Raw genomic sequence first — 13,207 nt, 5'->3', positions numbered from 1 at the left:
ATATATAATATAGAAAATCTGGGTAGTTGAAGCTTCCAATAATTGATGTAAAAGATAATGAGAGATTTCCTAAGATATGAGAGAACAATAGTGATCAAGGATGTGGATTTTTAATGAATGATTCCACCCAACAATTTCTTATTGATATACATATATCAACAACCAGAAATGGTGACAAAGACCGAAAACATTAAATAACATGATCAATGCATGCATCTTGACAATAAGCTACAAATCTCGATGATCAGGAAGCTGAATATTGAAGAGTTTAATTTATATTCGAATATGCAAAGTCAACAATGAAAATATATAAAAGAGTTGATTGTTTATATGATGTGCGTCAAGGACTTTTATTTGACCGACTTCTGAAAATTCAATCCTAGCCTATGATTAAGAGACAAAATTAATGAGAGATATGAACAGAAAACTAAGCGATCGAAGACTATTAACAAGATGAAAAGTTTAAGCTTCCTTGTCCCACTCTTGGTTGCTTGCTCAAGTCTCATTCCAGGCCATGCTCACCCATCATTGCCCAAAAAACATGTAGCATTGTTCATCTTTGGAGATTCTCTGTTGGATGCTGGAAATAATAACTATATTAACACCACTGTTGCATATCAGGCAAATTTCAGGCCATATGGTGAAACCTTCTTCAACTATCCTACTGGAAGATTTTCTGATGGACGTTTGATTCCTGATTTTATAGGTATGATTCATCAACATGTTAATTTATTCATTTATGATGTGCAACTGAATTATTATCACTCTATTAACTCTGCTGCAGCTGAGTATGCAAAGTTACCATTAATTTCAACATTTTTTCCATCCTACAACGATCAATTTGTTTATGGGGTGAACTTTGCGTCCGCGGGAGCTGGTGCTCTAGTTGAAACTCACCAAGGATATGTATGTGATCTCGCTGAATGTGCTTAAAAGAGTTGATAAATTTCTGTTTGCTTCACAGTTTCTTCCCCAAATTGCAGGTGACAGATCTTAAAACTCAGTTAAGTTATTTCAAAGTTGTGGAGAAACAATTGAAACAGAAACTAGGAGATGCAGCAGCCAAAAAATTGACTTCAGAAGCTGTTTACTTTTTTAGCATTGGAAGCAATGACTGCTTTATCTTTGTGAGAAACTCAACTCTGCCTCAATCGTACAACTCTAAAAAGGAATATGTAGGGATGGTGATTGGCAACCTGACAACTACAATCAAAGTAATTACACTCTCAGAAAAAGAGACAAAATTTCTGGAACTTCTGTCAACTCTTTCTACATATCTTACATCTAGTACTCGAAAGATTTTCTTCAAGTTAATTTCTTAATGTGTCAGGAAATATATAAGAAAGGAGGAAGGAAATTTGGGTTCATAAATTTGGCGCCTTTGGGTTGTACTCCAAGCGCCAGATTAGTTTCACCCGGAAACACAGGATCCTGCCTGGAGGATACCTTGGAGTTGGCGAAGCTACATAATCAGGTTCTTTCTAAAGTTCTGCAGGAGCTAGAGAGCCAACTGGAGGGATTCAGATATGCGAATCACGACTTCTACAATTCATTAATGAAAAGAATCAACGACCCTTCAAGATATGGTAAGCCATGTTTGATATATTGCAGTCAAAATTAATGAATTCTGATTTACAACTTGAAATTGTGAAGGTTTGAAGGAGTCTATGAGGGCATGTTGCGGCAGTGGTCAGTACAGAGGAATGTCAAGTTGTGGGGGGAAGAGAGGAGTAGAAGAGTATGAATTATGTGATAATCCTCAGGAATATTTGTTCTTTGACTTTACTCATCCCTCTGAAAAGGCCAACAAGCAAATTGCACAACTACTGTGGAGCGGAACTCCAGATGTCACAGGGCCTTACAATCTGAAGAAACTATTCGAACACAGCTGATTTAGACATCTTTGTGTTAGTTAATAAGCTTAAGCTCACAGTATAAGCCTCAATAAAGGAATGAGTTTGATCTGTTTGCACCTGATTGTTGTCATCTATAATTCCAGCATCATTAATTAGAGCATCGGCTAGAAAATGTAAGAAATTGTTAACTCATAAAGCTACTTTAACTAGCCTTTTTAAGTCTTAAAATTAACTTAAAAGTCTCAAACCAACTGTTAAACTACCTAAAGATAATTAAAGGGAAAAAGCAGTTTTCTGATTGAATTAGCCCACCTAGTCTACAAACCTTAGACAGACCCAAAGTTACAACAAAAGAAAGCCCAGAAAAATAAGGATTTACAATCCTGCATAAATGAGCCCAATTACCACTTAGGGTCTTAACAAAAAACAAGGCTCACAAAGCAGTCATGCCCAGTCAAAAAGGGTCAAGAAAACAATATCACCGTTAAGGCCCACACATAAAAAACTTAAATGAGGCTGCCAAAAAGAGACCAATACAAGCCGAAGACGGCTTGTTGCTCCATCTTTAAAACCCTCAATAGAACAAACAAGATAGGCCCAAAAAACCACATGTCAACCCTTGTGCTGATCCATTTTTCCCGTCCACCACTAAAGCCCAGTGTAAACATCCATCCTTTAACCAAGCCCATGGAAGCAGGCCAGTACCAGCCGCAGATGCATTGTTGCTTCATAAGATAAAAATGAGTAAAAGGTCTGGATACATATACGCAAAACCAACCTAAACTGCTTGTTACTTATCAAGCCCAAGCTCCCCCTCCAGCGACTGCCGAAAACCCCTCCAACAGAGATAGCAGAGACTACGAGGATCCGAATTTACAATGCCTCTTAATAGGAAGCAACTTTATGAAGTCGATTCAATATTCAACAATTTAAAGTTTCTCAGAAAAGGGTGGCTGCAGCTTCTCCGTTGATGAATAAATTTTTGAGTCCAGATTTAATAAATGCTCTGTAACCTACCAAATATTTCTCAGAACAATAATATTTATCTGAGTAAACTAGTAAAATATGTAATGGGCACAAGCTTTGCCCTTTGATTCATTGTGGAGGTTTTCATGGTAAAAAACATGGTAAACATCGATCAGTGACTGACTTTTGAAATATAATAGTGGATGACCGGATCTTTGTATCGTGCAAATCTTCACTGTTAATTTCATAGTCCATTTTACATGACTGTTGACCCTGCAACATGGTGCCTGCTCCTCCTTTTGTGTCTTAACTCGTAATTTGACCTATTCTATGCTTTTTATTTGATTGAGCATTTGAGTTTTGAAGTTTGAATGAATGATAGATACATATTTTATATGATTTTTTTTTTTTTTAAATTTTGAATACAGATATTGTACCCTTGTATTATTGAAAGAGTCACTTATTTCTTTAAAACCAAAACCTATGCGTTTTATATATTAATTTTTTTTATTTAAGCGTTACCTTTCACGACTGAGGTAAGATATTGTTTGTAAAATATATTTGACTTTGGGATGTATTAAAGTTAGAACAGTAAGGATACATAATAAAGTCATCGAATTAAGGAAACTCAAATAGTTGCTTCACGTTATAGGGTCCAGTGACATTTGGCCCTCCACTCCACAGAAGCTCTGCTAGTTGGCGACTTGTCTTCTGGGTTGTATGGCCACCGTCGAAGAAGACATACTCACTTGGATTCTTGCATAACTTGTATGAACCTACTCCACAATTTTGTCCATTACATAGCTCACTGCCGCAACATGCAACTTTCCCTTCCTTGAAACCTTCAAATTATAGACACACATGAAATCAAAGTTACTTCCATATGTAAGTTCAAAAGATAAATGAATTTTAACCATAAATTAACTTACCATATATTGGACTCTTACTTATTCTATCACCGAGAGCATAGTAGTAGTTCATGATGGAATGTTTGAAGCCTGGTAGTTGCTTTGCCATCTTGTTAAGCTTATTATATAGAGCTTTGTTGTGTAGTTTCGGATGTGTTAAGAAATTTTTAACACAAGCACCATTTAATTCAGGGTACATTGCTTTTGTCGATGGCAAGCAACCTAATGGTGCAACATTCTGGATCGCAAATTTCCTCCCTCCCATTGCATATATTTCCTACAAATTAACAATGATGAAACTATAGCCAAATACACACAAGAAAAGAAAACAGAAAAATAAATAGGACATTTGATTTACCCTCGTTCGTTCCAGTTAAAGAACTACATTCATCATTCAAATAAAGAATTTTGATTAAGTTTCAGAATTTTGTAGTAATTACAATGAATAATGACGGTAGCTCACTCTCACTTTATTTTTTTTCTTATTATATTAGGTTTCTCATTATTACATAATATATACAATAATAGAAAATACTATCCCATTTAGGATTACCCGAATCTAATCGACCCAAACCCAAATATTAGTAAACTAATAACAAGTCCAATTACTATGTTTGTCAAAGAGAATAACTATTAATTAGTTCTTACCTTGAATCCATTTGTTAAGCTGGCTACCACAGTATGCATGTATGTTACTCTCTCAGATTTGGTGGAGTTCCGGTAATTCAAGTTATACCTAAAGTAATCGTTGCCTCCCATGCTGAATAAGTACACAGAGCTCATTAAAATCTTCTTCGCTTCTTGCTCACCTTTTTTTTGTACTAACAAAGTTACCACCTTCTTGAAATTGGTCAACTGTGTATTAAGATTCATCTGAAAAATACAGAACATGCACGTTTAAGATTGATGTATTAATCCCCATTGGATCTTGGCAGTGAGTTGTATGCATGATTACTTCTTTGGAGTATGGTCATGATTGTATTGCCCTTTGTTTTAAAAGATGTTTTAGATGCCGCGTAAATAAGGTGACAGTATTGATATGTCATCTCTTTAATTTTTCACCAAAAGAATGGAAAGCCATTAAATTTAATTAACACAGAAAAAACATACCACTCCGTTACTTTCTCCTAGAACACCCGCTCCAGCAGAAGCAAAGTTAGCCCCACTGGTTAAATCAGCTCCTGGTTGCATGCATGGTGGATCCACAGGCAGGTTTGCAAATAGGGCTGCAAAGCAGTGAAGTAAATACATCAACATCAATTATAACTTACTGATTAAATTAACCAGCAAAGATATTAACAGAGAGAATTAACCATGCAAGCTAAATTAATTAGTCTTACCGACGAAATCAGGAACCAAAAGGCCATCCGATAACCTGCCAGTGGATTTGTTGTTCATATTCATACCATAAGGCCATGATATTGATGCGCTTGGCATTGAATTATTGAGGTACTGATTGTTGCCAGGATCAAAGAGTGAGTCTCCAAACACAAACAACAGTTTCTTCGACGACAACGGATTAGCTGCATAGCACACAATTAAATTGAGAGCGGTTGCATGCAAGGCTATCAAAAAAAGAAGTTTGATTGTCGTCGCCATTGAAATTTTATTATTTCTAGCTTAACTTTCTATTCGCTGCTTTGCTTTGAGCTCTCACTGGCTATATATAGTCGAACGTGTTGTGTATTATTTAAGGCTCAATGAGATTCAATTTTCTTTTTGTGGGGTTTAAAGAAGTCGGTGACTGTGTAAGACATCATTTATGATCTCTCTTTTTATGTACTGAGAGCAGATCAATTCAGAATTCACATGGTGTTTTCAGATGATCTGGTCCTACACGCTTGCTGTGGAGATAATCTTTTTCTTTTTACATGGGGAGTTGGTCTAAAATTTGACTAATAATTAATTCTGGTTACTTCCCAAATGATTGGGATAGCAATTTGTGCCCTTTCAGTATCTTTTATGTTTTTGTTTGCTTTAGACTTTAGTATAGAAGAAGGTTTGCTGTTGAGCATTGAAACAAAATAAAGGAGAGTGCCTCATAAGAGCCATTAATTAATTACCTAAAAACTTCTGATTTATCAATGAAATAATCCTCGAAAAGAAATTCAGAGTCTTCAACTTAAGATTCATGGGATTTCTTAGGAGGTAGATTTTGGATATGTTAACTGCAACCCCAGTCCCCATAGGCCGTGTTGTGCTGCAGCAGGTCATCTGAGTCAAAGACAAGGCCATGCTTGAAGGTGCATGTATTTGTGTGAAAGAGAACATGGATGGAGATGGACGCGCATTTCTTGGAGGACGAGAGTTAATGTTTAATGTCGCTGGAAACATTAGAAAATGCTCGGAAGCAGCTCTCTGCTCATGTCATGGACTCATGGGTCCATACCCTTCATCATGTAGACGTAGAAGATCTCAAACATTCACATTATATTTAATTAGAAATAATGGATTGTTTGCCTTTATCAATTATTTTCATTAAATACTGCAGACATGAATCAATGAGTAAATTACTGTTGACTGTTAGTTATCTTGACAAAGGAGTCGTAAATGATAAATTACCCCTAAAATAAGCTTCTGGTACTAAGACTTTTGTTTGAGAATCTCATAAAGAAGAAACTTTTTAACTATTATTGATGCTGTAAAGACTATATGTTAATCCATACATAATTTAATTAGTAGGTTGATTAAAGGATCATAATAATACAATCTTGTGCAGAAATAATCTAAGTGTTGTACAAGCTTCAAATGAATCATGGAAGCTCAAACAATTGCTTGACATTGTAAGGCCCTGTGACATTCGGTACTCCACTCCAAATAAGCTCGGCCAATTGGCTGTTTGCCCTTTCTGTCGTGTGGCCGCCATCAAAGAAGACATAATCACTGGGGTTTGAGCAGAGACTATAAGCATCTTTTCCACTGAATCCTCCTCCACAATTTTGTCCATTAAATTGCCCACTGCCACAACATGCTTTAATCCCTTCTTTAAAACCTTCATGACATAGTCATAAAAAATCAAGAATTAGTTAAGTACAAGTACTCGTACTAATTAGGACATTTAAAACCACACAAATTCAGTTAATCATGGCTAATTATATATGACATACCATATTTTGAAGCATTGTTAATTCTGTCAAGAAGTGCGGAATAATAATCAAATAATGAATATTTGAAACCACTTAAATGTCTCTCTAACTTCTTAAGGGCATTTGAGAGAGCTTTGTTGTGCATTGTTGCATGAATTAAAAAGTTTTTGTTACAACTTGCGGGAAGTTGAGAATAAAATTGTTGCTTTATCAATGGCATACAACCCAAAGGTCCAACATTCTGAAACGCAAATTTCCTTCCTCCTAAATCATATATTTCCTGCGAGGAAAGTAAGAAAAAAATTTCGTTATAAATTGCTGTTAATGTTGATTGATTGATAGATTACTACTGATATTATACCTTGAGTGCATTAGTTAAATTTCCAACCACCATCCTTTGATATTGTTGCCGTTCAGCTACAGTAGCATTGGGGTTTTTTGTGTTGAAGCTAAAGTAATCATTCCCTCCCATGCTAATCAAGAACACAGATCTCATCAGAACCTCCTTGTCCAATGAACTTGCCACCTTCTTGAAATAGGCTAGCTGCTTTGGAAGATTTATCTGTAAAACATGCTTAATCAATTACTTAACAGTTGAATTATATTTCGAAGGTACTTCAAAAAAGAGACAATACCAGGCCAGGCATAATGTCAAAAACACCTGATCCAGCTGAAGCAAAGTTGACACCATCACTTAAGTTTGCTCCTGGTTGTAGGTATGGTGGAACCATATCCAAATTTGCAAAGTGGGCTGCAACCACAATAATTAATTAGGATTCAGTAATTAATTTGTAATTAAATTCTTAGTTTTCTTATTCCTTTTCTTTATACAAAGATTACACTAAAAACAGACATATAATATTTACCGATAAAATCAGGGACTATGAGGCCATCCGATACTCTTCCAGTGGATTGATTGTGAAAAGTTATTCCATATGGATAATATGCTTGTGCAACTCTCATGGTACTATTGAGATACTTATTATTTCCTGCATCAAACAGCGAGTCTCCAAACACAAACAAACGCTTATGAACTTGACCATTGCAAGCGCTTGGGTTAAGACATATTGCACCCAAAGATATGACAAGAAGGAACGAATTTAGGCTTGCCATGAACGTTGTATCTATATACTAACTTAAATGTCCTAGCAATCTGCCGATGTGATCAATACATTCATAAGATGTATATATAAGCATGCTTTTATTATCCCATTGAACTAATTAGCTAAATATTGTTGAGTTTTTTTTATAGGAAAACTCTATTCTAAGCAGTACTCTGGATCCAGAGAGGCTGGCTTCCCACTTTGAAATTTGATAATATTCGTGTGTTAATCCTGAATTACCGGAAGCAACGTGGATCCGATTTCAAAAGTTCTAATATTGAATAATTCAATGATAGGAAAAGTCTTCTGAATAACTGAACTTGATATACCAGAATACCTGAATAACAAAATTGAATAAGGACTATAAGCCTATAAATAAAGAATAATTGGGGAAACAAACTCTTTCACTTTTCGACCCAAAGCAATGATCTCTAAGTTTCGGCTGATAAACTTGAGATTAATTTCATGGCCGAATGTCGTAGCTAGCTAGTACTGAACCAACAAAGTCAGGGACGGCTGTCGCAGAGTCTTCTACTCGGATATTTGAAGAAGTTGTCTCTATATGGTGTAAAATTTGCCTCGCCATCGATTCCGATACAGAGATAGTTATTGTTTCCAGCGTTGTGGACTGAATCACCCAACACAGATTATGGCAACATGTTTGTCATTAGCTAATGATAGAACTCAAGCCCAAGAAAGAGTCTAATCCAAAAGATCGGCTTGGTATGGGAGAGAGCCCCTAGGCTTAAGTATCAAATTTGGTGGGCGTGAGATCCCGATGTGGGATCTTAACATTGCATCTCCTTAAGGCTTCAAGAGCCGATATCCACGACAGCTTTTACTCTATCGATATTGACCTCTTCAAAAGCCGACGTCCATGACAGCTTTCATTCTATCGACACTGAACCGATGGTAGACCTTTCCCCTTTGGGCAGCTTTATTTATTTTTCAGTTATTCGATGCAACACCCCCTCTCAAGGAGAGTGTGACGGTAGCCTTTTCCTCTTTGGGCAGTTATTCGATTTGGGCGGCTTCACCTATCAATTATTTGATGTGACACCTCCTTCCAAGGAGAGCACACTGCACCTTAATCTAGCCTATTGGTAGCCCTTTTTGCAACTTAACTCTCAACGAAAACATCAATGATAGAACTCAAGCTCAAGGAAGAGTCTAACCCAAAAGACTGGTTTGATAAATGAGAAAACCCCTAGTCTTAAGTATCAAACTTGGTGGGTGTGAGATCTCTATGTGATATCCTATCAGCCAATTGGCTGGACTCATCACCTTGGGGGCTTGTTGGAACAACAAGAAGACTAGAGCACAGGAAAGGCAGATGCTGTGAAGACTCCGGATAGCGGCTGAAGTTGACCATTTGGCGTGAACAAATCTATTCCAGATATGTTTCCCTTTCGCTTTCCTTATCTTTGGAAATATTTTGTTGGATATATTTAAGAAAGTATTGTAATTGATAATGACAGCCCTTGAGCTTGACATGTCAACAATTACATCTAGTTGAAAGAGACAAAACATTTATGCGTATTTGCGCTCAAGTGTTTTTGTCTTTTTATAATTCAGGTGTCCAAGCTAGCTTGTGTGCATATATAGTAATCTCTAGATTCCATTAAATGCTCTACAAGTCGAAAGGATCAAATAAACCATAATGTTATTGTGATAGGTGACCCAAGGTTAATACCCACAAATTGCCAGCTAACAACTCATAAGTTGACTAGCTAACAATTCAAAATAAAAATGGAGTTCGCACCGTACAAAAATAGACCATAAATTGAATGTGTAATTTCTTATCTCTCTCAAAAATTATCTCTTGAGATCAATCCAGCTAGAGATAAATTACAGTAAGTTATTGACTAAGCATAGATACGTTGCTGTAGTCTGTCCAATTTAACTTGATGGGTTACATGGTAAACAAAAGTTTATCTTCTGATAAAATCTCAATCACGGTGGTGGAATTGAGTTTATAAAGTTGCTTCATGCTAAGAGGCCATGTATAATCTTATCCTCCATTCCACAAGAAGTCAGATAATATAGAATCAGCATGTTCAGAAGGATGGCCTCCATCGAAAAACACATACTCATTAGGATCACTACATAGTTCATATTGTTTTACTCTTCCGCATCCAGAACCACGATGTGAACCGATGCCGCAACATGCAATTTCTGACACATTGAAGCCTACAATAGACAAGGTTTACAACAAAAGTTAGAGCGAGATTACGTCTGAGTATTCAAAAGAGAAAAAAAATTATGGCTTATATATAACGTACCATATTTTTTAGTATAATTTATCATATCATTAAGTGAATTGAAGAAATAAAAAATCAGATGAAAAAAAAATGACTTATATATAACGTACCATATTTTGTAGGATAATTTATCATATCATTAAGTGAATTGAAGAAATCAAAAATCACATATTCGAATCCTGATAATTGGCTTTGCAACTCCGAAGTGACATTAGACAGAAGACTATTGTGAAGACTAGCGATTGCTTGGAGCACTTCTACACAAGCACCACCACTAAGATTGTACTGTTGTTTCAACTCTGGTTGGCAACCCAAAGGTCCCACATTCTGAAATGCAAATTTCCTTCCTCCCGTTTCATATATTTCCTTCATAAAAAATAGAAAAAGAAAAAGAAAAATATATATATAGAAGAATAACATGGGAAACCTCGATAACAGAAGTTTGCTGAGCAAAATTTTACCTTAATAACATCTGTAAAATTGCCAATCACCATGTTTACATATTCCTGTTGTTGTAATTCGGTAGGATTAGAAGTACTATTTATGAAAGACATGTAGTCAACGCCTCCAAAGCTAGACAAATAGATTGCATCGGCTAGTATCTTTTTGGCCACTGCATCACCGAGTTGCTGCTTCAGTAAATTGGCCACCTCCTTAAAATACTTTAGCTGTTTTTGGCTGTAAAGCTATAAAAATTGAAAGCATTGTCAAGATATATTTTGCCTCAATAATAGTAATTCATTTGAATAGAATGCTGTACATACCGTATTTGGATTACTTTCTTCAAGAACACCAGCTCCACCACTTGCAAAATTAGCTCCACTGCTAAAATTATGACTTCCAGGTTGTAAGTATGGTTCCCAAAGTGGTAAATTTGAGTATATTGCTGCATTATTTAAATAAACAACACAATTAATTCTGAGACGGTTCGACATAATCGTAATTCACTAGCTGGCTACCATACCAGCAAAGTCAGGGACAGTACGACCATCGCAGAATCTTCCAGTCGGATATTTGAAAAAACTCTCTCCATACGGTGTAAAATTTGCCTTGCCTTCAATGCCAATATAGAGATAGTTATTGTTTCCTGGATCGTAGACCGAATCTCCAAACACAAAGATGGCAACATGTTTGTTATTAGCTTGCCTGGTCTCATCACCTTGAGAGCTTGCTGGAGCAATAAGAAGGCTAGAGTACAACAGAAGCAATCTGTAGAGAAGACTCCGTATAGATGAAGCTGCCGCTGGTCCCATTTTCCCTGAAGACAAAGACGGCAACATGTTTGTTATTCCAGGGAAGTTTGCTTTTCACTTTTTCTCATCTTGGAAATAGATCAAGCGTAGTACTAATAAACAACTAAGTTTAAATTTAAAAATTTTTTATGCGTATAATTAATTGCCCACAGCTAACAATCCTGAAAGTTTGACTAGCTAATTAGTTTGTTAGGACACGTGTCAATTTGTTAAAATCTATTTTCTACATTGAAAAGGAGACTGCAACGTACATTAATTAGACACCATGTGTTAAATTGTGACTATCAGTCACCCCCACTAAGTTTTAAAAAGACCAGAAACCTCCATCTCAAACATCACGGTCACAATTCACCATCTTCACTTGTCGCTTTTAAAGCTATGTGGGATGTCACAAATAACCCGTCTGAAGGTTTTTAGGCTGGAGAATCCTAAGGAAAAGCACTGCTATTAAGTTGGCACACACTGAAAAAAAAACTGCATACGGGAAATTTATGAATTCATTGAACAATAATGCAAATAATACACATGGTTTTGCACTGCTGTTACACCTACTCTGCAGCAGATTTACAATCAAAATAAATCAACCATACTTTGCTAACTACTACAGACATATCACATTACTAAGCACCTAACCAGCTGATATACAGCTGAATTCACCTAAATTAAAATTACATTGATTAAAAGATTCAACTCCAAAGAGTTACAGCAGAACCAAAATACTACAGCAAAAATTTAAACTTTGCCGCCAACCTTGCAGCATCAGATTCCAAAATTTGACATCCTACATGCAGTTTCCAGCATAATATCAGCTTGATCAACACTGTCCACTCTTTAAGATATTGAGCCCACAAGTTGGGTCTGCTCTAACTCTAATACCAAATGAAACACACCGGTCTATTGTACATGTTGTTCGCTTGGGACCCAAGTTCGCATGAGTTAATTTTTTTTTTTTTTTTTCCTTTTAGATAAACTAAGATCATTGACCCGGGCATACCGACAACCATATCTAGTTGAAATTTTGCAAAATAATTGCCCACAACTAACAATCCTGTAAGTTTGACTAGCCAACTGATTTGGAAGGACTTGTGCCAATTAAGTCAAATCTATATTTTATATAGAAAATGAGTTAGCATCATATATAAGATAAATGTGTGTATGCCACATTTAATATAAATATGAAGTGTTATATATATATATGAATCAATCTATCTCTTTTGTAGAGGTTTGCATTAGATGATGTCCACATAAACGGTGACGGAGAGTTTTCCTGAATTGTCGAGGGTCCCTATTTAAGTTTCAGTTCACCACCACAGAAGAGTTTGCTTTATCTTTTTATAATAGGGAGTCTTCCCTGTGAATTAATACATATTCTATGTTGAATGTGATAAATTGTTTACGTTACCGAAGGTCTTAGTTTTAGTAGTACTTAGTTGTAATTCAAGCTTTAACAGATCATGGCCTCGGGAAGCAGAATTCTGATGAGTTGAAAGGTAAGTAAGCACGTGAAGTTCACTTACTAATCAAACGACCGCGCGCACTTTTGAGCCAAATTATATATAAATCTTGAAATTAAATTAAATTTGTTCATGCACCTAAAATAAAGTTGCAGTTACATTTAATGGATTAGTTACTACCCAGTCGTATGCCATTTTTGTTGAGAAGAGGTTGTTTCCAGCATCGTGGAGTGAATCACCAAACACAAATATGGCAACATGTTTGTTATTAGCTGCCAGGACTCAACATGTGAGCTTATAGGAACCAGAAGGCTAGACAA

The 13,207-nt window shown here is 36.1% G+C and overlaps 3 protein-coding genes across 3 annotated transcripts; 1 reads left to right on the top strand and 2 right to left on the bottom strand.

Annotated features, from left to right (window-relative positions):
* The first annotated feature begins 347 nt into the window (after window positions 1-347).
* On the top strand, window positions 348-1,990 carry LOC116132689 (GDSL esterase/lipase 1-like). The gene is made up of 5 exons (XM_031418360.1): window positions 348-706; window positions 785-906; window positions 984-1,214; window positions 1,331-1,586; window positions 1,654-1,990. Exons 1-5 carry the CDS (start codon window positions 454-456, stop codon window positions 1,890-1,892), a joined length of 1,101 nt encoding a protein of 366 aa, XP_031274220.1. The 5' UTR covers window positions 348-453; the 3' UTR covers window positions 1,893-1,990.
* A 1,450-nt stretch (window positions 1,991-3,440) lies between these two features.
* On the bottom strand, window positions 3,441-5,329 carry LOC116132697 (GDSL esterase/lipase 1-like). The gene is made up of 5 exons (XM_031418367.1): window positions 5,071-5,329; window positions 4,841-4,956; window positions 4,379-4,603; window positions 3,752-4,007; window positions 3,441-3,664 (listed from the first exon to the last, which is right to left on the bottom strand). The coding sequence occupies exons 1-5, from the start codon at window positions 5,327-5,329 to the stop codon at window positions 3,441-3,443; spliced, it is 1,080 nt and encodes a 359-aa protein (XP_031274227.1).
* Window positions 5,330-6,483: 1,154 nt separating this feature from the next.
* LOC116132695 (GDSL esterase/lipase 4-like) lies at window positions 6,484-11,460 on the bottom strand. The gene is made up of 9 exons (XM_031418366.1): window positions 11,145-11,460; window positions 10,945-11,066; window positions 10,642-10,866; window positions 10,291-10,546; window positions 9,933-10,109; window positions 7,452-7,567; window positions 7,178-7,378; window positions 6,838-7,096; window positions 6,484-6,722 (listed from the first exon to the last, which is right to left on the bottom strand). The coding sequence occupies exons 1-9, from the start codon at window positions 11,458-11,460 to the stop codon at window positions 6,484-6,486; spliced, it is 1,911 nt and encodes a 636-aa protein (XP_031274226.1).
* Between the last annotated feature and the right edge of the window lie 1,747 nt (window positions 11,461-13,207).

Source organism: Pistacia vera, unplaced genomic scaffold (assembly GCF_008641045.1).
Source record: "Pistacia vera cultivar Batoury unplaced genomic scaffold, PisVer_v2 Contig259, whole genome shotgun sequence".
In the NCBI taxonomy this organism is placed as follows: domain Eukaryota; kingdom Viridiplantae; phylum Streptophyta; class Magnoliopsida; order Sapindales; family Anacardiaceae; genus Pistacia; species Pistacia vera.
Note: the sequence above shows the minus strand (reverse complement) of the source record. Positions and strands in the feature narration are given on the sequence as shown.

Bases quoted from the DNA above. Each gene is read 5' to 3' on its own strand.
- LOC116132689 (XM_031418360.1), top strand. From the start codon at position 454: ATGAAAAGTTTAAGCTTCCTTGTCCCACTCTTGGTTGCTTGCTCAAGT. The intron at 907-983 runs GTATGTGATCTC...CCCAAATTGCAG, and splicing joins TTGAAACTCACCAAGGATAT to GTGACAGATCTTAAAACTCA. The intron at 1,215-1,330 runs GTAATTACACTC...TTAATGTGTCAG, and splicing joins ACCTGACAACTACAATCAAA to GAAATATATAAGAAAGGAGG.
- LOC116132695 (XM_031418366.1), bottom strand. From the start codon at position 11,460: ATGTTGCCGTCTTTGTCTTCAGGGAAAATGGGACCAGCGGCAGCTTCA. The intron at 10,547-10,641 runs GTAAAATTTTGC...TTTTTTATGAAG, and splicing joins ATTTTACAGATGTTATTAAG to GAAATATATGAAACGGGAGG. The intron at 6,723-6,837 runs GTATGTCATATA...TATGTCATGAAG, and splicing joins TAACAATGCTTCAAAATATG to GTTTTAAAGAAGGGATTAAA.
- LOC116132697 (XM_031418367.1), bottom strand. From the start codon at position 5,329: ATGGCGACGACAATCAAACTTCTTTTTTTGATAGCCTTGCATGCAACC. The intron at 4,957-5,070 runs GTAAGACTAATT...ACTGCTTTGCAG, and splicing joins TTTGGTTCCTGATTTCGTCG to CCCTATTTGCAAACCTGCCT. The intron at 4,604-4,840 runs GTATGTTTTTTC...TGTATTTTTCAG, and splicing joins TAGGAGAAAGTAACGGAGTG to ATGAATCTTAATACACAGTT.